Source organism: Thermobia domestica, chromosome 12 (genome assembly GCF_964235325.1).
Source record: "Thermobia domestica chromosome 12, izTheDome1.hap1.1, whole genome shotgun sequence".
Lineage (NCBI taxonomy): Eukaryota > Metazoa > Arthropoda > Insecta > Zygentoma > Lepismatidae > Thermobia > Thermobia domestica.
In genome coordinates this window covers 203,248,195-203,275,243 of record NC_137465.1, presented here as the reverse complement: position 1 = coordinate 203,275,243, position 27,049 = coordinate 203,248,195, and the positions used below count along the sequence as shown (strand labels likewise).

General features: G+C 37.3%; 1 protein-coding gene across 1 annotated transcript in view; it reads left to right on the top strand.

Annotated features, from left to right (window-relative positions):
* Positions 1–27,049, top strand: part of LOC145666945 (fibroblast growth factor receptor-like 1) — a 90,005-nt gene that overhangs the window by 50,603 nt on the left and 12,353 nt on the right. The window contains exons 3-7 of the mRNA XM_081734565.1: positions 8,593–8,702; positions 14,829–14,985; positions 17,972–18,144; positions 20,560–20,734; positions 24,507–24,640. Coding sequence (XP_081590691.1) covers positions 8,593–8,702; positions 14,829–14,985; positions 17,972–18,144; positions 20,560–20,734; positions 24,507–24,640 — 749 coding nt within the window. The remainder of the gene's footprint in view (positions 1–8,592; positions 8,703–14,828; positions 14,986–17,971; positions 18,145–20,559; positions 20,735–24,506; positions 24,641–27,049) is intronic.

The window sequence follows — 27,049 nt, the reverse complement described above, 5'->3', positions numbered from 1 at the left end:
GTTATTAGTATTTTTGCAGTACTATTTCATCCCTTCTTCTTCTAAGTCTTTTTCCCAGTTAGCTGGGGTCGGCTTTTCGCTGTCCTCCTCCTGTTTATATCTTGTGTTATATCCACTGTGACACCACACTTCATCATATCGTTCTTAACATAATCTCTCCACTTCTTCTTTGACCAGCCTCGGGTTCGTTTCCCATTTACTTTTATAGCATCTTCTCGGTGAGCTACGTATTTCAAAGGTCATCTTCTTACATGCCCAAACTATCTCAGTCTATTTTCTTGCAGTTTTTCTACTATTTGTCTCACCGTTACTGTTCTCCGGATCACTTCGTTCTTAATTCTGTCCTTCCGTGTCACTCCACACATCTTCATCTCCGCAACATGCAACTATTGTTCTCTCTTCTTCATCGTCCGACTTTCTGCTCCCTATAATAAGGCAGGTCTCTTCCGTCCATTTTGTCCAATGGCTGTTAACATATTCTATTCTTGCATTTTCCTGCAGTAGTGATCACAAGTACTTGAATTTCTTCGTTATTACCACTTCTGCGTCTAGTCGTATTCTTGTATTCTCGATTACGTTTTTCCTCAAAGGACAATATAAATATACTGTCTTTAGTTTTACTAATTCTAAGCCGTTTGCTCTCCAATGCTACTCTTTAGTTATCTTAATTTATCTTGCAATGCTACCGTGGTCGCACTCAACTAAAGTACGGAAGGTATAACATAGTTGGCTTCCCGCGAAAAGTTGTAGTGACGTTTATGGGGAGTGACCAGCTTGGTTACTCGTGGCTCGCTGAGCGCAGTAGACGGTTGGAGGCGATTGGCTACCCTGTTACCACACCCCCAGTGACGAACAGGTCCAAGAGCGGGAAGCCAACGACGTTATACCTTTTGGACTATAGCATGATGTCATCCGCAAATAGTACCACTTCATAGCCCGTATGTTAAAAGTTCGTCCCGGGAAGACCTTCTGAAGAGAAGCTAATCGCCTATAATTGTTAGCGACTTAAAGAAAGAATAATCATATTAAATAAAAAGTAATGGGTGGTTATAGAGAAAAATCTTTTCATTTACAATATAGTAGACATGTATGAATTGAATTATTAACAAATGATTATAGTTAAAGGTGTCAAATACAATTGAGTTGATTTGGAACTTATGCATCCAATGGAATTTCATAACCTCTAGTCTGAGGGTCAAAATCAATTAACATAAGAATGAAATTTTGATGGTGCAGCAACGACTATCTGTTGGACTTTATATGTAAAATCCAATATAAGTTATTAGCAGTAATATGGGCTCAACTCTACAGAATACATGCAAAAGTATAGTTTTCATTCCTTTTATCATGAAGTAAGGCCCGTGAGGTATGCAGAGGGATGGAAAGGGCGATGCTATAGGTATTAGAAGAAAGAGTACATTAATTGGTCGGGGAAGTCATTTATAAATGTCTGTTGCTAAAGACATCTCGTATTATGTCTATAAGCATATGATTTTAGCAAGACATAATTTTGAAATAAATGTAGGACCTACTTCAAACAAAAATATCGTTTTAATTTGACGTTTGGCTACAGAAGACAATCGCGGCAGTTTAGCTGTACGCCTTGAAAAGGTACTCTCAACGAAGTTTCACAAGATAATCGAATTACTTTGTGTAGTAGTCCTAAAAAATAATTCAAATATTTCAAGGAAATTTATTCGTTTCATTTTCATTATTATGTAGATTTGTGGGGGAGATAAAGGGAGGATGCACCGGATATTTGTCTCGTTATTCGGCGGGCCAGTCCACCCCTGAGTGTGTATGAACTTTACAAAAAGGGGAGAGCTAGTTTACAGATAATACAAATAGCTTTATTATCTAAAGTCACTAAGATTCCCGGGTCAACACCTTCCAAAGTTTAAGCGAGGAGTGGCTCAGTTGCTTCAACCGCAGATTATGTGAGCTTCTGCTGGACAACGCAAATGTTCATGGGTTTTCTCGGTGTTCTTCCACATTTTTCATTCTACCAATTCTTTCGTCATCATTTACCGTCTAGCATCATCCGTTGCCCTTAGCCTAAAGGACATAACCGTGGAATCTTCAACTGAAGACTATAAATCGACTAGCCGCTCATTATCAATCACAGAATGTATCAATAATTGATTATTGGAGTTTTAAATCTTTTTCCCGCACCGAAACTATGTGAAACGGGTTCTTCTGCTTACAATGGGATCCCAATCATTATTCCGTTTTACATCTGCGACAATGAGAATCACTGGGAATGGAACGCTGGACCATGCACTCCAATAACACACCTGAGAGTCACTTGGCCATAAAGGGTCACAGGCAGGCATGACAGCCACTGGGGAATGCGTGGTTACCATTTCACATGTCCGACCTCCTTGGTTGAATTGGAGTCATTTGGGCCTTCAGGGGGACAATTGTCTTCTCCGAGTTTTATATATAAAATCGACAGTGACTATGTTTGTGACAATAACTCTTGAACCATCCTACAGATATCGATTACATTTTCAACATATATGAGATTCGGGCATGGGATGGTTTTTATCATTTGATTTTGACAGTGCAAATTAAAAGAGGAGGAGGGGGAAAGACATTTAAAAATGATCAAAAATGACATATATTAGTACCGAATCCACAGTTTTCGGAGTCGTTGAGATGAACAGTGACACTTCCGATCCCGTTTAAATCCAAATTCAGCCCCGCAACTTGGTAAAGGTAGGAGGTATAATATATAAAAATTGATGGAAAATGACCGATATTAATGCTGATTACATAGTTTTCGAAGTCGCTGAGATGAACAGTGACACTTCTGATGCCGTTTAAATCCAAATTCAATCCCATTGCCCTTCATATCTAAAATGTATTCTCCCCGTGTGAAGAACGGGCAATCTGCTAGTACATATATATATACTGCCGGTCAAAAGTTTCCAGACAGATCAAAATATAGTGAAATATTAAGTTAGGCGTGTAATACAGCAGTTTTGGGCAGCATACTTGGTAGTTTACAAGCACAGTGAAGTCTTAACATCAGAATAACATAATGACGTTATCCAACAACAAAAATTGGCATTTTTAAAAAATATTCTTCTCGTCATTGAAACCGCCCTTTGCCGCTATCACACGTTTTACCAATTGTTGCATGCGATTTACAAGATTTTGCAGATATTCATCTGAAATATTATTCCAGACGCTCTGCAGAACGTTGAATATATTATCAGCAGATGACAGATAGTCTTTTCGTACATTTCTGTCAAGCTCTCCTCAGAGAAGTTCAATGGGGTTAAGATCTGGAGATGGGGAGGCTATTCCATGATACAAATATCTCCTTCGGCATGTTTCGTCAGAAGATATTTAGAACTAAGTTTGGAAGTGTGCTTCGGATCATTATCCTGCTGAAATCCTGGAACCGTGACCAATTAAAAGCAATTCTGAAGGAATGGCATACGTGCTTAAAATGACATGATAACCATTTTTGTCTAGATTTCCTTGTATGTTGTGAAGCAAACCAACTCCAGAATTTGCTAAACACCCCCAAACCATCACAGAATCTCTTCTATCTTTAATGGTAGGAATTATACAGTCAGGATATATTTTCTCTGCTACAGATCTTCTAACATAAGCTTGGCGTCATTGTCCAAAAAATTAAAATTTTGACCCATCTGTCCATAATACGAATTTTACACTGCTCTATTGTCCATTTTATGTGTTGGAAGGCCCATTGAAGCCTCTTTTGCTTCTTCCACACTGCAACAATGGTTTCTGCACAGCAACTCTTCCCCAAGTCCAGCTACTCTCAAACGTCGTTTTACAATAAGAACTGACATTTTTGAAGGATGACTATGATTAAATTCTGATCAGAGTTCTAGGGCAGTGAGCCTCCTATTTCTTTTGCTAGACACTACAATAGTACGATCTTCCGCACGTGACGTAATACGAAGCCTTCCAGTTCGATTTTTGTCCACGTTCTTTCGTGTTCGCTGAAAATGTTTAATGGAATCACCAACAGCAGATGGAACCAATTTCAGTTTCGAAGCTGTTTGACAAATAGTAAAGCCCGCATCGTGAAGCGCAATACTCCAGTGCGTGTCACTGCACTCAAGATCTTACCCATGTTCACGACAGTAAACAGACATTCAATAAAATCAAATAATCCACACAATTACTATTCAAGACATCGTCGTACTCAATCTTAGCATGGTATTCTCTAATCGTATAAAGTCCTATCATCATCATCATCAAAAGCATTTTCATTCCCACCCGAAGATGGGCGGGCCACAGAAGGTGACGCCTTCTCTCTGGCCAGAGTAAGTATTAAACTAGAGAAACAAGAAAAGATAGATGGGCAAAAGGATGTAATGAAAGTTATTGAAGTATGTTATTCAGCCTTTGTGCCAAGCTAGAATGAAATATTTATTGAAGTGTGCTACGGTAGACGAGTAAGCATTGAAGTGAGTGCAGTTATGAGGGATAGATGGACGGATGGCTGTGATATATGCGCCGAGCAGGGTTGTAATCAGCGGTATTTGCTTCTCGTTCGTATATTGCAAGTAGGTGGTCCAGGGGTGGGTAAGCTTTGCGTGGTATTGCCGGGGTTTGCTTCAATAATTCGGCTATGATGGGATGTTCGCCGATTATGTGTTATTTAATTCTAATAAGGCATATCTACACAAATATATTCCTGGAGTTACTATAAAAAGAAATGAGTTACTAACATTTAACATACTTCCATCAGGGAAAGTTATTTCATGATCTTGGTCACATTATTTTTATCTGAAATAATTAGCGACTTTACAATAATTCAATGATCTTTCCTTTCTACTAAATGTAAATACATTACAAAAGAGGAGAGACATCTATTATCATCCTAAGACATTATAGAGGCTTAGACAAACAGTGTGTTTCGAATTGACAGGTTTCCCTATCGAAAATATATTGATTATTTTATTGAAATTTAAGCTCAAGCGCCTGTCCAAAAACGTTTGAAACTTTAATAATAATGGAAAACACGAAAACCCACTTGTATCGGAAAACCTCGCCTCAAAACAAAACCTAAAATGACACTGCTGTCTTTGTAAGTTTTCTTGACAGGAACCCGCTACTTTCATTCAAGTATTTCCCGTAGGATTTCTCTCAAACTGTCTGCCGTCCAATACTAATCGGACACATTCCTTGAGTTCGGTTATTCCACATCAACTGGTAGGCAAGGGAGTTTGTTGTCTTCCATTATGATTAAATTAATTAATTTGATCAAGTAGAAACCTCAAAGCTGGCTGTGTTGAATAAAATACCAGTGGATCTTCGATTTCTTCTTTTTATATCTGTAGAACAAAAACTTACTAAACATCTTAATACAGCTATTTAATACAGTCGCACAACCAGTAAATTTTGTTGGAAGGAATCCAAGGTTTCGGGGGTCCAATAATGAGAGACACTGTGTTTATGTAGTATCGAACGGGTGTTATTCTACAGTCGTAAGAAAAAAAAGATAATTTTTAAATACTGACCCAATTCGTTTCCTGTATTCTCACGAAAAATGATAACATTTGATTGCTCTTATCAGAAAAAAGTAGTACAGAAGATGATGAGTAAGGTCAAATCTTTAGTCTATGTCAAATGCTTCTCTGCGAAACAAATACCGTATAGTTTTATTTTTAAAAAAATGAAACGAAATCTTTAAGTTTTACGTCCCACGCTTATGTCGGCTAGGCTAAAGGAGACGGTGATTATGAGAAATGAATGAAATGGTGGAATGAAGAAAGTGGGAGAACCCCGAGGAAACCCATGCACACAGTGTTTGTCCACCACAAAGTTCACTTGGCGTGAGCTGGCATCGAACCAAGGACCCCGTGCAACAGAGGTGAATGCTTTACCACTTTTTTTTTTTTTTTTTTAAAAAAAGTTCCTAACTTATTTTTCTATTTCCATCACTTTTCAGGACTATTGGACTCGTCCATTGAGCTACCGCGGCCCCATAGTTTTATTAAGAAAGTGTACAAATATATATATCGAATTAGGAACTTTTTTTCAGAAAGGGGTTCCGGATCCGGTGGACGTCTTTTCGGTGCGCCCCTGCAATTACCACTACTACTACAATAATAATAAGAAGAAGAAGAAGAAAAAGAAGAAAATTCACACCTTTTTATTGTTGAAAATTAGGGATGGGCACCAGCGAGTTCGAGCGAGTTTTCATTGAAACTCGACTCGACTCGAAACACATCTTTAAGCTCGACTCGAAAAATTTTCTCCATCTCGACTTGAATTTGGGTCGAGTTTCGAGTCGAGTCGAGCCAAAACGAGCCAAATCGAGCTGAAACCTCTGTTCGAACCATCGGCGCAGTTGAGCTGAGTCGAACAGAGCCGACGGCTCATCTGAGCCAAGTCGATGGCTCGTCCCAACCGAGCCGGCTCGAGCTGTTTGCTCAGTTGAATCGAGTCGAGTCGGTTGACATCACTACCCGGCAGTGGCGGCGATTGGACGTTAAAAGTGGGGGGGGCAAGACATGATCTGAATATTTGTATATCAATCTTAGTTTTCCTGGTTGTTTCTAACACTTTGTTTCACGAAAGGTTGTATAACTAATAGGATACTATATTTTAAAGTTAAAATACTGTATATCGTATTTCATATTTTATTAAGTAAATTGACAAAACCAACGCAACTAGGTACTAGACCTTTGTACTCTGAAATAACGAAAATGTAAGAAGATATTTGATTCCTTGCTCATGAACATCTTAAAATTCTGTCTGGAAAATTGTGTAATCAAATTATTTAATAAATTTAAAAACCAAATAAATAGAAATAATAATATTAATCATAGTAATGAATAAGGAGTCTTGTTTTGTAAATGCTATACTGAAACTGGGGATAATTGAACAACTTAATTTTTAATTCCACACATGTTACTAAATGCATGTTATTACTCTTAGAAAATGAAAGACAGTAAATACTACAAGTATATACTACGACATTTAAAGCAATATTTGCTTTCGTAGCTTCCCGAAACATTTTCGTTGCAACTAGATGCATTTTTTACTTTCTTGGAACACATCAAAAGACAACAATACTTAGAATCATTTTACACTCCAGCTATACAAAATAATCCTAAAACCTAGAATTATGTTGAATTCACTAAATTTAATTGTATATACAGTTACATCCCTAAACACACACCACTTCACTCGTATATTACATTACAAAACAATGGAAAAGGTAGAAGTTGTTTCTTATTACGCTCTTTTTAATCAATATTCCTTAGTTTAGAAAGATGAGAAGACATTTTAGGAACTGTCAATTTTTGTGCAATTAAAGAATAACTTGTGAAATACTTCTTTTTTTGCGAAATGTTCTCTCAATTAGTTTCAAAGCGGCTGACTAACACATCGAGCCCTTGTAAGAAGGGGGTATAGAACCAAAACCTGCTAAATCCATTTTTGAATTTTGTCTGGGAACGAAGAAAAAGTGACGCCCACATGTTTTCAGAATTGTTGAACAACTTTTTTTATTTAATGCTTGATTTCACTTATTTGTATTAAGTAGGGACCTCTAAACAAGAAAATTGTTAAACAATTCTGAAATATAAGGACATCACTTCTTCGTTTCCTGAAAATGGATTTAGCAGATTTGGCTTCTATACCTCTGGATTGAAAGTATGCTAGAATTGTTGTGCTCCAATAGGTTAATTTTTGGGTTGTTTTCCGTCGCACTTAATACGCACTTTCTCTAGCTTTCTTAACTTCACGGGAAGACAACCAATACGTACTCACGCAACGGCAAATGTTACATAGCACCATTTTTCTTATGAAACAGTAATACATACATACACTTTATATTTCCAAATGAAACTACAGCATATACGTATATTAATGGGTTGCTTCAAAAAAGTGGGGGGGCAACTGCCCCCCTTTGCCCCCCCTAATCGCCACCCATGCTACCCGGGTTGAACTTCTGCTTGGGCTAAAAAATTCGACCGTGCAAGTCTCAGACTTGATGGTAAAAAGTACAGTATGTAGTTATATTGGCCCTCACGATATTTGAGGCTGTCTCGTTATAAAAATCTATTGTCTCATTATCGAGACGAGACGAGATGCGAATAGTGTCCCCTGTCGTGAGCGACGCAAAAAGTATTCCACATTACTGCTTACATTTCTCATGGCTTCCGCTTTCCAGTCTAATCAGGTCATAATTTCTAAAGGAGTTAAAACGAGCTGAACGAGCGAGCCATGTATCAAACTCAACTCGACTCGAAACTGGACCTCAGAAACAGTGACTCGGCTCGAAACTCGACTCGAGAAAATTACATTTGACTCGACTCGAAACTCGAATAGAATTCGAGTCGACTTTCGAGTGGAGTCGAGTTTTAGCTTGACTCGTGCCCATCCCTATTGAAAATTTTATCCATGTGAGACCTTTCTTCACATTTGTTTTTAAATAAGTGGGAGTAGTTTCAGTCCATTGTAACAGTGACAGTAAATGAGGTGCTAATTTACATTTAATCTAACTAGTGCTTTGGTTACGTAAAATATAGGGAGATCATTCATTCGTGTTAATATTTTGTTATAGTTGTTATTTTCATTTCCTTTTCATTTCAGCTGCGGTGGATGATACGACCTCATCAAGTGTAAATATTCTTCTCCGTCCTGCAGGCTCCAATGTGAGGCTTACCTGTCGATCGGAAAAATCTCGAGTTATATGGTTCAAGGTTAGTTTACACAGCCAAATGTGTCTCTGCTCCTGTGGATGTTGGCGTCACTCCATCAAACACCATGTTTTTAAAACTTCCCACCTGCAGTTTGTCGTCATTGCAAGTGAAACGCGTCACTTCTCACTGCGTTGTCCAACGCGTGGATGCGTGGGCAGCGACTTTTACTATCTGCACTGCATACACATATCAGTTGAGTAGGAAGTCTTTGAAAATTATGTAAGCTGACTGAGGTGACACAGCGACTTAGAAGTAGAGGGCTTGCTTCTGGTGTGAGGGGTTCCTGGTTCGACTCGTGTTGGTGGGATTCTACTGCTTCTCTTACATTCTCATTCCACCAATTCTTCCAGAATCATTTGGTTTCATTAATCAGCCACCTCTTTTGTGGACGTAAAACTATGAACTTCATTTCATTTTACTTGTAAGCTGGCTGCTGATTTTTAGGATATTACTATGCTTGATGAAAGGAAATTATCCTGTAAGTTTCGCTAAGCTATTAATTTTTGCTGGGTTTGTCAAAATTTCCCCTACATACTGAACTATTTAATAAGAGCGCGAAAATAGTTTCAAGACGAAATGTTAACTATTAATGAGGTGCAGGGCTACCATCTTATGCGTACTAAACCAAGGTTCAATAAAAAAAATCAACTTTCGCCTAATAAGAAAACTAGCTCTGTGTCATCGTTTTGATTGACGTTTGCATATAGCTTGGAGGTATTAGGCGAATATTGGACAGGCGAAACTTGAAGCCCCGATCGGTCCTGTCTTCGTCTATTGTCAACAAACGATTGCAATCATTGAGACCTACCAGCAGTTTACTTCCATAACAGATACGAATTTCCCCACATAGCAGTGAGTCACTTGATATTATTCCTTTAGGATAAATGACGGAGGAGTGAAAAGAAAGAACAGAATCAACGCACGTTTCGTAAAACCAAATAAATATGAGTGTAGTGGTGGAGTATAATCCTGAATTTTGAATAATTTCACGAGGGCAGAGGCAATGCTGTTTAAAATGTTTGGAATCTGTTTTTAATCCTCCTATGAAAAGTTAAGTAGCACGCATTCTTGTCTCATCTAGAGCTTTCTTGTGGCTAAGCGGTTAGCGTGGGGGACCGGATTCGATTCCCGGCGGGGGCTCATGTGGTTCTGTTAAGTTGTAAGTGCACATCTTATATAACCTTGCTGCTGAGCGGGACGCTAAAATCAAATCATACCATACCATTGTCTTATTTAGTGGAAGTAAGCTTGGTGACTGTGCAAGCGCTTTTATTTTTAATTGCGAAAATAAAATGAAATATGGTAAATATTAAACCTTATGTCTTACAGGATGTGCTTCATTTAATTTAATTCGTAAAGTATTTAACAAGATTGACCTAGAAGTTTTAAACTTACAGGGTGACCACAAAGTCCCGCTACCCCTGAAAATAAGTAACATAAACCACTAAACGTACGTAAATAACAACACGGAAAGAACTGAATGATATGAACAACAATGCTTTTGAGAAGTTTTATTGAGATAGGAAACATTAAATGTCCAAAAGATCAGTCTGTTGACCGTCATTCTTATGACAAAGGATAATACGCTGCGAGGTTCAGTGCGACATTTTGCGGAGCATTGCAGATGTATCTTGACTGAAAGCTTGTTTCACAGCTTCTGTCAGTTCGACAGTGGTATCCTAACGGTTTTGTGCAACGATGACCTTTATGAATCTTCATAGCGCAAGCGCACTACCACAGGTGAGGTCTGGATTTCGTGGTGGCCAGGCAAGTGGTGTGGGCACATTATAACGAAATACTTTGGATAGATTAATAATTACCTGCACCTTGGGCAGAAAGTGCTCATACATAAGCAATATACTTAATAGAATGTTAATTTAATAATAACAAAAGAAGAATGTTTTTAATATATGTAAAAAAGATATATTATGGGATAGTGTTATGTAGTTAGTTGCTATGTAGTTGTTTATGGATACCTAATCATCTTGTATGTGTGCATGACAATTTTGAATAAGAATACATAAAAGTGTATCAACTAATAAACCATTTGATACCGTTCATCGACGTTATAATTTTGATAGAAAAGGTGAGAATAATAATATGTATAATTATTAAAGATATTTTTACATGCAAACTACTACTACCACTCGAGATTCATATATCAACGATCGAACCAGGTTGACGACTACCCTTGGTGAGTCGTTATAAAAATTTTGGTTTACCTCACCCGGGACTTTTCATAAATTCATATCCCGAAGCAAAGTAAGGGTGAATTTACTTTTGTAATAAAGTTAATGAATACAAATTTCACAAGACTGAGAAGTGGTAAAATAATTATAAGAAAAATGAACGGTGAGGCAATGGAAAATGAATCCAATGATGGTGATAACGGTGAACATAGTGTAGCACCAGGAATGACATTCGAAGAACGAATCTTGCTAACCTTACAGCGGCAAGAACAATGTCGAAAGAACGATTTTGAAGCCATGAAACAAAATTTGGTCGAATTGAAGCAGACGATAGAACAGAAGATAGAACAGAAGTCTGAAGAATCCAATAAGCAATACGAGGAATTGAAGCAAACGATAGAACAGAAGATTGAACAGAAGTCTGAAGAATCCAACAAGCAATATGAGGAATTAAGTAGACGAATGGAACAGAAGTCAGATGAAACGAAACAGTCAATTGTCCAGGCGATGAATGACATCACCTCGCAGTTCGAGGAAAAGTTAAAAAGAATATCCGAAGATTGTCAGGATAAGCACAACCACCAAATCCAAGAAATCAGTGGTGTAAAAAAGGATTTTGAAGTAATAGAATCTTCTGTTCAACAGCAAAAGATTCAGGTCATCAATAATTCTAACAACATACGTGCAAATACGCAATTGATAGCTACTCTACAGGAAGAAATTAGAACGCTACAGGCTAAGGACAACACATACCACAATAATATGGGTAGTGATAGCTTGAAGTTTCCCCACTCACCAGAGATGACTTCGCCTTCACCTGTGTCTGATGAGGATATCATTTTGGAAGAAATTCATCCGAAGAGGACAAATGGGCGGAAAAGGGATGGTGCAACGACACATCACGTCATGGATAGGAATTGTCACTCAATAAGTACACGGAATGATAAAAGGAAGGTAAAGTTAAGTGTTAAGATGAGTGAAATACGGGCTATGAGTAAATTCAGTGGTAAATGTAATGAGAACGCTACTTCTTTCCTGGAAAAATTTCAGGACGAATGCAATATAATGTGTATAGATAGATCACAATATATGAAATTAATCCCTCATGTACTACTCCCACCATGTTTTTTATGGTTTAAAGCCGTACGTGATCACATCAATACTTATGAGGAATTCAAAGCGGCACTGATCGCGAATTATGAAAATGACTTTTTGCTTGCAAATAGAGATGCCACCATTAGAAATCAACATTTCAATCCTCGTTTTCACAAATCTGTTGTTGAATTTGTTGTAAATACATACAACGAATTAAAAGTCGTTAATCCTTTGCAATCGGAATCTAGAATAATAGCATCGATTCGAAATTTGCTCCCATTTAAGTTACAACAGATCTTGTTTTCTACACAATGTATGAGTTTCAACCATTTATTAATGCTCGTCCAATGCTATGAAACTCAATACCATGCTATGAATCAACAAGCAGGAATAGGTAAAAATAAGAATAATTCAGATCATTTTGTACCTGTTCGGAATCTAAATATCAGAAGTGTGAACGATACGGAACACAACCTAAGCCGAGTAAATTCTAGCAATCGAAACGAACGAAATAGGCAAAGTTATGTAGGGAATCAGCCTAACCTAATTAATCGTGATAATCCTGATGTCAAATCACCCAACAGAAGTAGACTTAAAAACAATCGAAATATAGGGCGAAATTACAGGAATACAACAAGCTACATGGATAGACGTAATTGGAGGTCAAGAGATGGCACTTCGTATCGAAATCAGAATCACGATGAAATACATGTACAACATATTGTTGAACCTAATCATGATTGTGCAGTACAATGTACTTTATTAGAATCATATGCAAGTATGAATGTAAGCTGATTACCGTTAATGAAATTAGGTTAAACCCATATCAGTTATAGATTCTTGTGAACTTTTATTTTCAATTTTATGAGTTAATGTTGATAATGAAAACGACTCTTATGAATACTTGAAGTGCTTAAATATAGTTTTAGATAGACTGGAAAGTTAATTTTCAAATGATTTTTTTTTGTTAATGTGAAGAATCATAATTCGATTCATAATTGATTAAAAGCAAAGATTATTTATATTAGATTGACTTGTGTTGAAAACTTAACTGCCAAAGATTATGTTAAGTATAAGATTCATCCAATTAAGTTAATTATTCAACGACTATCTTGAATGAAATTCTTCTATATTTTGATGCCTTATTGATCCAATGTTTATTTTAAAATATCACCTAATATAATTATTATATAATGCGCCCTGGATAATGGTAACTCATGTTTTAACTGTAATTGCTTCTTACGATTTTGACTTCGCACCCTTCAAAGATTAAATAAATAGGCGACGACGTTTTAATAATAAAATATAATAATAATATAATGAATGATAATGAAATAAATATAATTAATGTAATAAAAAAATAAAAAAATAAGTATTAATGAAATGAAAGATTTGTTATAAATATATTTATATCTATGATATGTAATGAAGATACATACGAGGGGCGATCAAAATGTGATGAACATATGTAATGTAAGACCATTATTGTAAACGGACCAGTGGTTCTTGAAGATAAAAGCCAAGCTTGCTTATGACTTTTATATTCAGTCCAATTGTCGGGCGACATTTTATATAACGAAATACTTTGGATAGATTAATAATTACCTGCACCTTGGGCAGAAAGTGCTCATACATAAGCAATATACTTAATAGAATGTTAATTTAATAATAACAAAAGAAGAATGTTTTTAATATATGTAAAAAAGATATATTATGGGATAGTGTTATGTAGTTAGTTGCTATGTAGTTGTTTATGGATACCTAATCATCTTGTATGTGTGCATGACAATTTTGAATAAGAATACATAAAAGTGTATCAACTAATAAACCATTTGATACCGTTCATCGACGTTATAATTTTGATAGAAAAGGTGAGAATAATAATATGTATAATTATTAAAGATATTTTTACATGCAAACTACTACTACCACTCGAGATTCATATATCAACGATCGAACCAGGTTGACGACTACCCTTGGTGAGTCGTTATAACATCCAGCCTAACACGACAAATCCAATGCCCAGGATAGAGTTCCGTAAGATATTCGGCGAGGGCATAATGGGCAGGTGTTCCATCATGCTGAAACCAACATGTCTCTTTGATTCCGTGCTCCTCCAAGAGAGGAACATACCAGTTCTGCAATATGTCCAGGTATCGCTGGTGGTTCACAACACCGTCGAAAAAGAATGACCCCAAACACTCGTCTCCTGTCTACGCCTGGCCATATCATCATATCATGCGGAGAATTCTGTTCCAACTCTTCATACGTAAACGTAAGTGGTGTTTCGGGGAAGGATCTCGTTGAAACCTTGTCCGAAAATCTGCACGCATTTGTGCCACTGTCTTACCTGTGTGGTTCCTCTCGTGCACCCAACAACTTGCAATAACACGTTCTTCAATCCTGTAACTGGAAGTATTAGCCGTCGCTCACACAATCTAGAACAATGGAAAACCCTACATTACTAGCATTTCCAAAGGGATAGCGGGTAAACTTACATTAACATTTATCAAGGGGCAACGGAACTTTGTGGCCACCCTGTACGTTGAGTGTGCATTATGCATTATGTTTGAAAGTGAATAGCAACTGAACGTTTAGTAATAATAGCGAATGTAAATCAGTAAATATGAAAATTTATTTTCCTGTTCATCCGTATTTTCTTTGTATTAAAGTAACGCTTATAAGCAGGAAAAGCGATATGTGACCTTTGGTATTGTAACCACTGGTCACTTTCTGCTATTGGTTTTAACTGTGTTGAATATTTTGATGAAAGAATAATATATACTGGTATATGAGAGTGCTTGGCACTTACGTACATAAATAAACATTTTTTTTCTTTCAGAACGGATCTCCTTTGAACTGTTCGTTGTCCTCAACGAAGGATGAATCTTGTAAGAATATTTTGGATATTAGGGAATTGTCATCCAATGAGTCTGGCGTCTATACTTGTTACGACATGCACAAAAGGAAAATCAAAGAGTATGAACTCAACGTGACAGGTATTTTCAGTTATGTCTTCTTTCTTTTATAGAGAAAGTAAAATCTATTTTAGTCAGAGTTTGTAATATGTAGCAGTGTCACGTGTATACCACGTGAAGAAATTTGGTTTGTGTGACGTAATATTTTTCAACTAATATTGAAACCGGAAGTGGTTGTAGATTTCTAGCACTTCCAGTTGTAGCGGAGAGGTTAAAGTGGAATGAATATGCAGATTCTACATTAATTCACCGGGAATTGGACCAGAGACAGAATAGAGGCGTGCTAGCCACTACACCAAGCAAGGGGGGGGGCGGAGTTCGTATTGTTTATAGCGGGGCATATTCTTTGTGAAGTTTTCCTAGGTAATGAGTGTCTTTTTGAAAAATGGGTTTAAAATATTAAGAACACTATGATAAAATGTAAAATATAGGCTAGTACTAGGGGGGAGGTCGCCAAGATGTCACTTTGCCCGGGGAAAAATTTGGCCTGGTCCGCCCCTGCGTACTTTCTGTATATTTTTTGGCCTTGCAGCTTGTGCGGTCCCCACGCCACAGGATTGCGGGGGCACTATTTACGCCTATGCTTCGAAAGTAATTCAATAGCTGTTTAAGAAATTCTACCATCAGCGTGGAAACGGGAATATATATTTTTCTAATAGTCCCATAGAACTTTCACTCAGAACGCCAGATGCAATTTTGCAGAATGGGCTCTGGCTAAATATAAGGAGGATCTGATGTTTCCTAAGTAAGTTCCTTTCAGAAAGATTGCTATTTCTTTAACGGTGATCATACTCATCGTTATTAGCCCGACACCAAAACATCCTGGACAAACCCTTCTAAAACAATGATCGGCAAAAGTTTATTCTGGCTAATTTTATAAGCGACTCAAGGTGAAGCACTTGTTAACGAAAGCAATGCTGTGTATACACTGATATGCAGATTAATATTGAAAATCACTGAACGGTATGACTTTTAGGTAGGGTCCATACGACCAAGGGGGCAATTCATGTATTTTAACGGGGGGAGGGGGTGATATCTTCGGATCAAAAGGATGGATCAACGATCTCCATCCCTAACTTTGAACCCTCTACACCCTGGCCAAAATTGACGGTGATCCATCAAGTAATTCCTGAGGTTTTGTGTTCCCTGGACGTATATGTGGACAGCGTAACTTTATAAAGGAATTTTGGTGAACCAGCTTCATTAATAATGTAAACTTAGATAATAAAAATAAAAATCAATATTATAATCTTATCAAAATCTTTATGTTTATTTCACCCACGTGGATATCTTAGCTTTTTTTTATCTATTTGCTTGTTAAATTGTCTAGACAAGCTAGATAAAATGACGTTATATCTACATATATAAATTATTTTGATTGTCTCCACTGTATAACTTCCGTGTCATGTAAAACCGCGCATGCAACAAATTGTAACAAACTATAAAACCTTCCTAGTTATTTGTGCTAATAAAACATATTTTCTCAAACCAACATTTTCTGCACACGTCGAAATTATAAATTTAAAACCTCACAGATAGTACATTTCCACGTTTCAGTACTATCTCTTCCGTGGCATATAAACTACAAACTTGCTAATTTGATGCACTTTGGTCTCTTAGTATAATCAGCCATAACTAGCAAAGCAACACCTTAACCTTTAAAAAATAAACGGCCGAATCTGAAACGCTAACTCTATCTTAACCTATCCTATAAAAATTAACACTCTGAATCACCATCTATCCCCATTCTAAATCGCACTGGATAAATAATAAATCCAGTAGATTTGGCATCTGGTATCATTCATCAATCTACAAGACAAGCCCTTTCCAGGTAAATAAGAGAAAAGCGATCTACATCATCAACAACAGATTACTAACAAATAAGAGAGAGAAATATGTTCTTTGCATACACAAATTCACAGAACTACATTAAACACAGTACATTTTCTAAATGCTCAATAAAAGACCATTAAACCAAAATATAAAACTTGCTTCTGTGTCAAGCAATTCACTTCTACAAAATAAAAATAGGTAACATACGTGTCTTTTTAACCCTAAATATTGTAGTATCGGTACTTAAGCTCTACCTTCATTCCTCATTAAAATATGTCGTCAATAAACATTTAACGAGAACACCATCAATGTAAGAACACATAAAATCCGTTAAGATTCTGTATTGGAGGTAATATGCTGGAGACAATGTGTTACAATGTAGGTTAATAAAATTCTATCAAAAATAGCTACAAAAGTATTTTTGATAGCATTTTTACACAACTGCAGTGCTGTTTGTTATACAATAATCTCAGTGGTGTATTTACGATTTTGTTTCGGGAGGGGCTTTGCTAACTTTCGGGGGGGCTTTGTCTGAAAATGTGAAAGTTCTGCAAGATATTTCATATACTTTACTATAGTAAGTAAGATTTCGGGGAGGGGCTTAAGCCCGGAAGCCATTCCCCTAAATACACCACTGAATAATCTACTTGTTGCTTGATGGTAGATCTTTCCAAACTGAATGTCGCATGGTAACATCAAGAGTGCCGAGAAAATTTCTTTACTTTAAATTTAACTATACAAGTAATGATATTTTCCGTCCCTCAATGTAGACTATTTGCATGATTCGATCTTTGACATAATTACAAGCGAGTAATTTCAAGTGGCACCAGTGGATGGCTTTCGTATAATGTCTGTAAAATTTAGCCAACTACTGGGTTTTGTTACACTAACCCACTAGAAGAAAGGTTGCGTAGCCAGTTCGTTTTTCTTGTGTTTAAAACGGTATGCGACAAAGTGGAAATTGAAAGCGCTGAAATAAAGGAATGGGCTAGGTTTTGTAACCTCAAAGTAGCTTTCTTTCAGTTGCATATTTATATCCTTAGATATCCAGAGGTACACAGATATCTGTCACAAATCCAAGATCTGTTTGTAACTTAGTTTGATCTAAATGTAACTCAATGTCGCTTTTGCAATTGTAGTTTCAATTAAATCTTTGTTTGTATTCTCGTTTCAGAGAGGACTCCTTTCGTGTATCTAATGGAGAATGTCACCGTGGAAGCCGGATCTCCTGCGAAACTAGAGTGCCATGTCGACAATGGATCTCCTACCGATATTCGATGGCTGAGACGTCTTCATGACAACATTACAGGAAACGACATTGTTAGACAAAATGGCGTCACATACGAGGTATTAAAACTTTCAATATAGGTACACCGGGCAAAAGAGAAGTTAGGTCCGTTCTCTCTGGAACTAACGTTGGTCATTATTATCATTTCTATCATTATAGGCGGCATGTCAATGGTCGTGGATCCAAAAATACGTAACAAAATGACCCATTACCGCTGACGCATTGCCACTGCAATTACCTGGAGTGAGTGTGTTACTTGGTTTATAGAAGCAGCTCGTCAATATGAGTCGAATCAAAGGTGTAAGGTGTCTAAGTCAGTGGTTAAAAGGGCCATTGTGTTTGGATGTGCCCAAGAGCACACAACAAATGAAGTTGACCTGTTTGTATAGAGTGCCCAACATGTCTACAAGGAATAGTCTAACACAATGTGAACTGAAAATTACAACACAACTGTAGTCGGTAAAATATTCTAATTCAGGGGAATGGCCCATGATTCTCAAGTTTTGTCAGGGAAAATCATTTTCACAGGCAACAAAAAATTACTGAATGCAAGCTCATCGCAAAGCATTAGATAAGTTGTAGGAGAATGGCTAATATTTTATACGGTGTGCTTAACCACATAACGTTTTGGTATGATACATAGGTGGTAATACTAATAATGTTACTAGGAAACTAGAAACGTTGAGTGAAGAGATAGCTAGAGAATTAGGGTTAGGATTTCAATAACTGAGTAATTATAACTTCATTACAAACGTATTCATTTGAACTGGCCAATTAGTATTCGTCCAATACAACGAACGCATCTGACTTCTTATAGGGCCACACGTCAGTTCCTTTGCAGAGACCTAATAGAACAAAATCAAATATAGAATATTTTAAGATTAGTCATATTTAGCTGATCGTTCGCTTGACATAAGAAAAAACTAATATTATGGGGTTATCCTGGCAACCCCTAAGTAAAAATCGCTCCTAGATAATGTCAAAAGTGTTACACTATATTTATATGTAAGTTTTGCATACAGGCATGGGCATCGATTAGGAGGGGCAAAGGGGGGCAGTTGCCCCCGCACTTTTTTTAAGTAACGCACTAATGTATATAGTTTCATTTAGAAAAGTAAAGTTTTTGTATGTATTTACTGGTTCATAGAAAAAATGGTGCCATATATTTGCCGTTCAGTGAGTATGTCTTCCCGTGGAGTAAAGAAAACTACAGGAATTGCATTTTAATTGCTACAGATTATAACCCCAAAATGAATCTATTGGAGCACAACAATTTCAGCATACATTTCCTTCTTACAAGGGCTCGCTCGATATATTAGTCAGCTGCTTTGAAACTAATTCAGAGAGCATTTCGCGAAACAAAACAAAAAAAAAAAAAAAAAGTCTTTCACAAGTTATTTTTTAATTGCACAAAAATTGACAGTTCCTTAAATGTATTTTCTTCTTTCTAAAGTAAGGGAAAAAAGCGTAATAAGAAACAACTTCTTTCTTTTCCATTGTTTTGTAGTGCAATATATGAGTGAAGTTGTGTGTTAGAGGTGTACGAGTGTATATGCAATTAAATTTAGTGAATTCAACATAATTCTAAGGTTTTAGTGTTATTTTGTATAACTGGAGTATGGAGTGATTCTAAGTGTAAGTATTGTTGTGTTTTGATGTGCTCCCTGAAAGTGAAAATTGCACCTAATGGCAACGAACATGTTTCGGGAAGTTGCAAAAGCAAATATTTCTTTAAATGTCATAGCATATGCTTGTAGTATTTACTGTCTCGTTTTCTAAGAGTAATAACATACATTTAATAGCATGTGTGAAATTAAAAATTAAGTTGTACATTAATCCCTGTTTCAATATGACTTTTGCAAAACCAGCATCATTATTTATTACTATGATTAATATTATCCTTTCAATTTATTTGTTTTGCAAATTTGTTATTCAATAATGTGATCACACAGTTTTCCAGACAGAATTTTAAGATACTCATGAGCAAGGAATCAAATCTCTTCTTACACTTTTGTTGTTTAAGAGTATAAAGGGCTAGTACCTACTGGCGTTGCTCTTGCTCTTGTCAATTTATTTAATAAAATATGAAATACTATATACGGTATTTTAAGTGAAAAAGATAGTATCCTATTAGCCAGGGACGTACGGAAGGGGGGGACACGGGGGTCCGGACCCCCCCCCCCCGAAATTTCGACTTTTTAAAAATTTAGCCTAATTTTAGGGGCAATTTTAGCAATTTTAATATAAAATAGCTTCATATTTAGTTTGAACCCCCCCCGAAATAAATTCCTGGGTACGCTACTGCTATTAGCTATACAACCTTTTGTCAAACAAAATATTAGAAACAAACAGGAAAAATAAAATTTATATGCAAATATTCAGATCATGTCTTGCCCTCCCACTTTTAACGTCCAACCGCCGCCATTGCATACAGGGAGTGTATACTAACAAAGTAATTTGCGTGTTCTTTGTAGGTAATACATCCAAGTGATCATGTTCTACTGGAAGAAGACGCACACACGAGTAAGCTGAGCTTTCCCTCGGCTCGAACAGAAGATGCTGGCTACTACATTTGTTTGACCACCAACAATGCGACTTCTACATTCCACGGGGCTTTCCTCAACGTCCAACAACCGCAACAGAATACGAGTAGGTAGAAAATGCTCTTCTTTGCCTCCACCTACTTTCTTATTTTAAAGGAATGAGGTACATTACGCTTTCATACAGTATATAGTCTGTGTGTTGACTATGGCTGTCAATCCTATCATCTTGGTTCATTGCCAGCCAAAGTCTAAGAAGATGAATGCTTTGTTGGTTGGTTCTTCTTAAATTCTTAAAATTTTCTTTCTATTCTGCAAGTTAAATTGATAGAGTATTAACTTTTCTGGATAAAGTAACAGGCTTTCTACGCCGGCAGTTGAACACTAGTGATTTGTACTGAGGTTATGAGGAACAAAACCTGCTGTTAAAATATTGGACGTCTAAACCGAGGCGTTATATTTCAAAGAATTTTAACTTCAGACAGACCAAAAAACAAGCTTAGTATGCTATGTATAATCTTTGTAAATATTATAAACAAGTGTTAGGTTGGTTAAAATGAAATTTCCGCCCCAGGTGTGTCATTTCCAAGGGAAAAAATGAAAACTACAGTATCTGGTTAATAAAATAGTCATCGTCTACACCCAGTGCTTTTGCCGTCGTTTAGAAAACGATTGAGGTGAAAAGTTTGGAGTCACCGACGCAAAGACTTCAATTGGACATTGCATCACCCAATCATAGAAAAGGTCTTTCCTCTCAAGAAGTCATTCAGATGCTGAAGAGGTGGTAAACAGTAGGGAAGGATACCGTAGATGAGAAGGGGTTTCACAGTGCAACTCATGGTGAGCCTGTACCGTCCTTTGCGCGACATGTGGGAGAGCAGTATCATGCAACAGGAGGATTCTTCTCTGTTAACCATTGGTGGATGTTTGAGGTGAATTTCATGGAGTTTAGTATTGCAACGATCTAGATTGATGGTTTCACCTACTCTGAAAAACATACAGTGGATCATTCCCACCATAGACCATCATACCAGCAAGAACACCTGTGGGTGCAGAGGTGCTTTAGAAAACCGGTTTGGGTACAGAACCTCGCGGCGACAACCTCGCGGACCAAAACCTCGCCTCCCAAAACCTCGCGGCCCAAAATCTCGCCGGGCCGAAACCTCGCCTGACCAAAACCTCGCCGCCCAAAACCTCGCGGGACAAAATCTCGCCTAGCCAAAACCCCGCTTGGCCGAAACCTCGCCTCCCAAAACGTCGCGGGCCAAAATCTCGCGGGGCCAAAATCTCGCGGGGCCAAAACCTCGCCTGTCCAAAACCTCGCCACCCAAAACCTCGCGCCCCAAAATATCGCCATACCCAAAATCTCGCCTGACCAAAATGTAAATGTTCCAACAGATGATAAGGATGACGGTATAAAAGACGCTGTTTCAGAAGAAGTATCACGGGTATTTGACCAATTCCCGCGATACCATATGAAAATTCTATTTGTGTATTAGAGGATTTCAATGTGAAGGTAGGGCGACAGGATGTTTTAAAACTGGTTATAGGGAAAGAAAGTCTGCATAAGGAAAGTTATGACAACTAACGGGGTTAGTTTTGTGAACTTTGGAACATCCAAAAACTTAACATTTTAACAAAAATCTAATAATATTTATGAAAGTATGAAATAATATATGAATTTTTACGACGTCCCTTGATTATGTCCTGCAGGTTAAAGGAGACGTAGATGACCAGGATGAAGGAAATGATCGAATAAAGAAAGTGGGAGGAAACGGGAATAACCCGAGAAAGCTCCCACACACGATGTTTTGTATCTTCTTCTTCTTCTTCTTCTTCTTCTTATTATTATTATTGTAATTATTATTATTATTGTAATTATTATTATTATTATTATTATTATTATTATTATTATTATTATTATTATTATTATTATTATTATTATTATTATTATTATTATTATTTGTAATGTGGAATTGCATATTAAGAAACTCATTGGGTAAATTTTAAAGAAAAGTTTCATTCGCGGCGAGGTTTTGGCCACGCGATGTTTTTTGGATGGCGAGGTTTTGGCCCGGCGAGATTTTGGGCGGCGAGGTTTTGGCCCGGCGGGATTTTGTCCCGCGAGGTTTTGGGCGGCGAGGTTTTGGCCCGGCGAGATTTTGTCCCGCGAGGTTTTGGTCGGCGAGGTTTTGGCCCGGCGAGATTTTTTCCCGCGAGGTTTTGGCCCGGCGAGATTTTTTCCCGCGAGGTTTTGGCCGGCGAGATTTTGGGCGTCGATGTTTCGGCCGCGAGATTTTGTCCTTATCCCCATAATCCAACCATTATCTTGACCGTTTACGATTTTCAGAGTACGTTCATTTTTCATCCCGAGGATAATTCGATGCAGAAATATTCTTCCAGTTATTATTCACAGAACTGCACCCCTTCCCCCCCCACGTGGCACACAAGTCCAACTTCTTACCTTTCCTATTACACAGAGCAGCTGAACGAGTGATATGGTGTCTGCTTAACTCATCTACAACCAATAGTTTTCCTAAAGGTTTGCCTCCACAGTGTGACTGAGGAACTCATACCAACACGATGTTGGTCGCTGCCGATGGGATTCATTTTGTAGTGACATCACGGGATCGAAATTTGACTAACCAACGGCGAATAATGTGTTCATTCGTCATTACTGATCCAAATGCACTGTAATTTTTTTATTTATTTATTTATTTATTTATTTATTGAATTGCTGTGTAGAAAGTCGCAATTTGAGTACATGAAGGAAAACCACTCGCAATTGTGTGATTTGCATTGTGTACTTTCATACGATGTTGTGCCTTCTGGCTGTTTGGATACTCTAGACCACTGGTCGCTAAAGTTATGAATCTTCTGAGCTACCGTACCCTTTTTAAATCCTACTGTGAGCTTCCAACCAAAAGAACTACCAACATTTTTTAAAACCTTACATTTGTTTATTGCCTATAAACTTACATTTCTAGTAAATATGAAATTAAACTTTCCAAGTTAGTAAATGTCTAATATACACACGAAAAACATAACGTGCACAACCGCACGCGGATACAATCAACTGTGAGATGAGGGTGACAATGGCAGTTGGGCGGGAGAAACGAGCAGTTCAAGGATCTTATAAAATAGAGGATCTGCCCTTACAACAAAATCTTGAAGCCATACGTCACAGTTTCGCCACTCCTACTCTGCCCACTCCGCCCAATAGGATCGCAATGTTTTGAGCCAACAATCATGGCGGAAACGAAAGTAGCCAATCAGACGATGAGGGAAACGAGAGTAGCCAATCAGACGTATCGATGCTTGGTTGTTTTTTAGCTTCATCGATTTAATAGGATGACCATACATATGGGCAGATCCTCTATTTATAACATCCTTGGAGCAGTTGTCATCTGCGCCCCCTATCATTAGCGTCAGCTCAGTGGAAGAATCAAGATTAGCGCGATCTACCGAAAATGTTCCCGCGAGGTACTAGTTGCTCGCGATCGACGGTTTGGCGATCACTGCTCTAGATGATTGCTGTAGATGTAATGAGTTTGTAGCCTTAATCCATCGCTGTGTTTTGTTGCTGAGGTATTTTCCACCAGATAATCAAAGCGGACATTTCATTTGCACAATCCTAATATATATATATATATATATATATATATATATATATATATATATATATATATATATATATATATATATATATATATATATGTATGTATATATATATATGTCAGTTCTATGTATTTATACACGAAGTCCAATATTTTCAAGTAGATACTTTTGGAATAACTAACAACACTTGTGCTTTAGTTTACACGAAACGCATAAGAAAGAGCCATTTTTTCAATTTCATATACTTTTTATATTTCTTTTAGATTTCAAAGCTGTCACCAGAAACAATAGTGTAGAAATCTACCCTGTGGTTCACATTACAAAGCCAGTTGGATTCGCTGTGAAATTCATTTGTTTAGACAAAGAACCCAGGAAGCTACGAGTGTCGTGGTTTAAAGTAAGTGACTTTTGTATTTGTTAACTCCCTTTTCCAATCGAACACGGTTTAAGAATAAGGTTGTAAAATATCAGACAGATAGACACTGTCATTAGGTGCTGGTATGTTAACGTAATCAGATTCCCATTTTTAATGTGATTGTCCCCCCCTTTTTTTTTTGAGAAAATTGTCCGATAGTTCATCACCATATTATAGTTTATTTGCCAGCCTACCGTGACAATTTTAGAGGGGCAGCCGAAATTTAGGGGGGGGAGCCGAAATTTAGGGGGCGTCCGGCCCCCTAGACCCCCCTGGATACGGGCCTGAGGCTCAGATGAGTAGGTCATGCAGCCAGAATACTTTCAAAGTTTTGACTGGAAGACCAATCAGAAAACGACCATTAGGAGGACCCAGGCGCAAATGGGAGGACAATATTAAGATGGGTCTTGTAGATATAGGAATAGAAAGTTGAAGCTGGATCCAGTTGGTTATGGACAGAAGTCAATGGAGGGCTTCTGTGAACGCGGCATTGAACCTTCGCGTTCCATAGGCCATAGTTAGTTTTAGCACTGTTTTTGGTTCGTAGTAACATAGTAGGATAATATTTGCGTGTTGTTAAATATTATACTGTAGTTGAATTTTCGTTTGGAAAAATGTTGAAATTGTGCAAATAATTTCATATTTTTCGAACAGGCGTCCACGTAGTTAAGGGGGCAAGCTGAGATGCAGAGACATTTCTTGGGAGTTTTTTTTTTTAAAAAATTCAATCTACATTACAATGCATGTGTGGGGCAGATCCATACTTATACAAGGGGCACTTGGGGGCTGGACCCTCCAAAATTTAGTCGTGCTTTCCAAGTGAAAGATCAACACAAATTGCTTTATATTAGGTTTATTAGTTTAGAAAGGTTATTCATCGATCGGTGCTAAGGGGCTGTTTCTTGATTTTTGAACACCTTCCTTATATCATACCATTACTCTAGCTTCGTCATAACACTGACCAATTATTTTTTTTATTTATTTTCGAAATCCTGCTTTGGAAAGAGCTTCAAATATATTTTTTTAGTATGCGGACGGGTTCTTCTATCAAAGTGGGGTCCAATATGACCAGGGATTGAACCCAGTGCAGTTGGCAGATACAAAATTAATCATCATAGTATTGGATGTTCCCTTACCTCCAAGAGAAATGTGTTGCTGGACAACGCTACCAGCCCCGATTTACGAACGCCTAGTGTCCCTGCTATACAATTTTGAATCCATACCTAGCCATTCTGTAATGTAATGCTAAAAAAAATCTATGTATATTAAAATATTTATTGAAAGTAAAGCAAATGACTTAGTTTCTGTAAAACAGGCAAATTCACTTTCAAGGAAGTGAACTCAGAGAAATGAAAGTGTAAACGCCGGAATATAGAAACAATCAGGAAAATCATACAAGTGAAAGGTCAAGATTGAAATATATAAACTGACCACAAAAAAAGGGGGCAGGGTCAGAAGCGTCAGAACAGTCTGAAGCAGTAGAATTGTCAGTATCATCAGTATCGTCAAATTTGTAGACTGATTAATTTCAATGCCAAGTCATCATCATGGTCAACACAGAACCTAACTCCTCTTTGGTGCTGTAAGTAAAAACCTTTAATTATCAGTTATGTAAAGAGACAATATACGAGTCCATGTACATGGGAGTCTTCCTTCTAGACAGGCTTAACTCATTCAAATCAAATTCTGGTTGTATTAATGCTTTTGTTTAATTCAATGTAGCTTTATATCAATAATGTAGGTAGATAGATGCATCTAACATATTCTTTTTAATTACTACCGAGGCTCCAACAAACTATATTTCTATTGTTTAGATGTTCTACGTATGTTCCTCTTAAAGTAACAGTATTCCTAACTACAGAAATTATTCCTTGAAATATAACCATGACTAATTAAGTTTCGAACAATAATCATTCTCTATTATAATTCTTCAAGTTACGAAACATAACTCTTTGATTACAAAAAAATTCTGGTTAAGACTTTTCAGTTTTTCCTCAGTCCAGCTAGTCGTATACTAGGTACTGAGTGCCTTCCTTCTATGTTCAAAATGCCTTCCTAGCTATATCCAATGCCAATAAACGAAATAATTTCAAAGTCCGATGTAATCACTTGCTCACAAGGATTACAGCTTTATCCTCTGACCGCTGCAATCATTTTTACTGCACAGTTAGGTGGGTGGCATAGTGTTTAGGATATAATTTCCTTATCCAACAATTCTTGTGATGTGAAAGTAAAAACGGTTATCTACAGGCATCGAGAATGAGTCATTGTATAGAGCTTAGAGTTTAATAGCAACTACTCTTGTAGACTATGATACGTGTACCTACAGTTTAACGTGGACTCGAGTAACGTGAGCACCAACAATCTCTTCTTCAGTTCGAATTGTCTCTA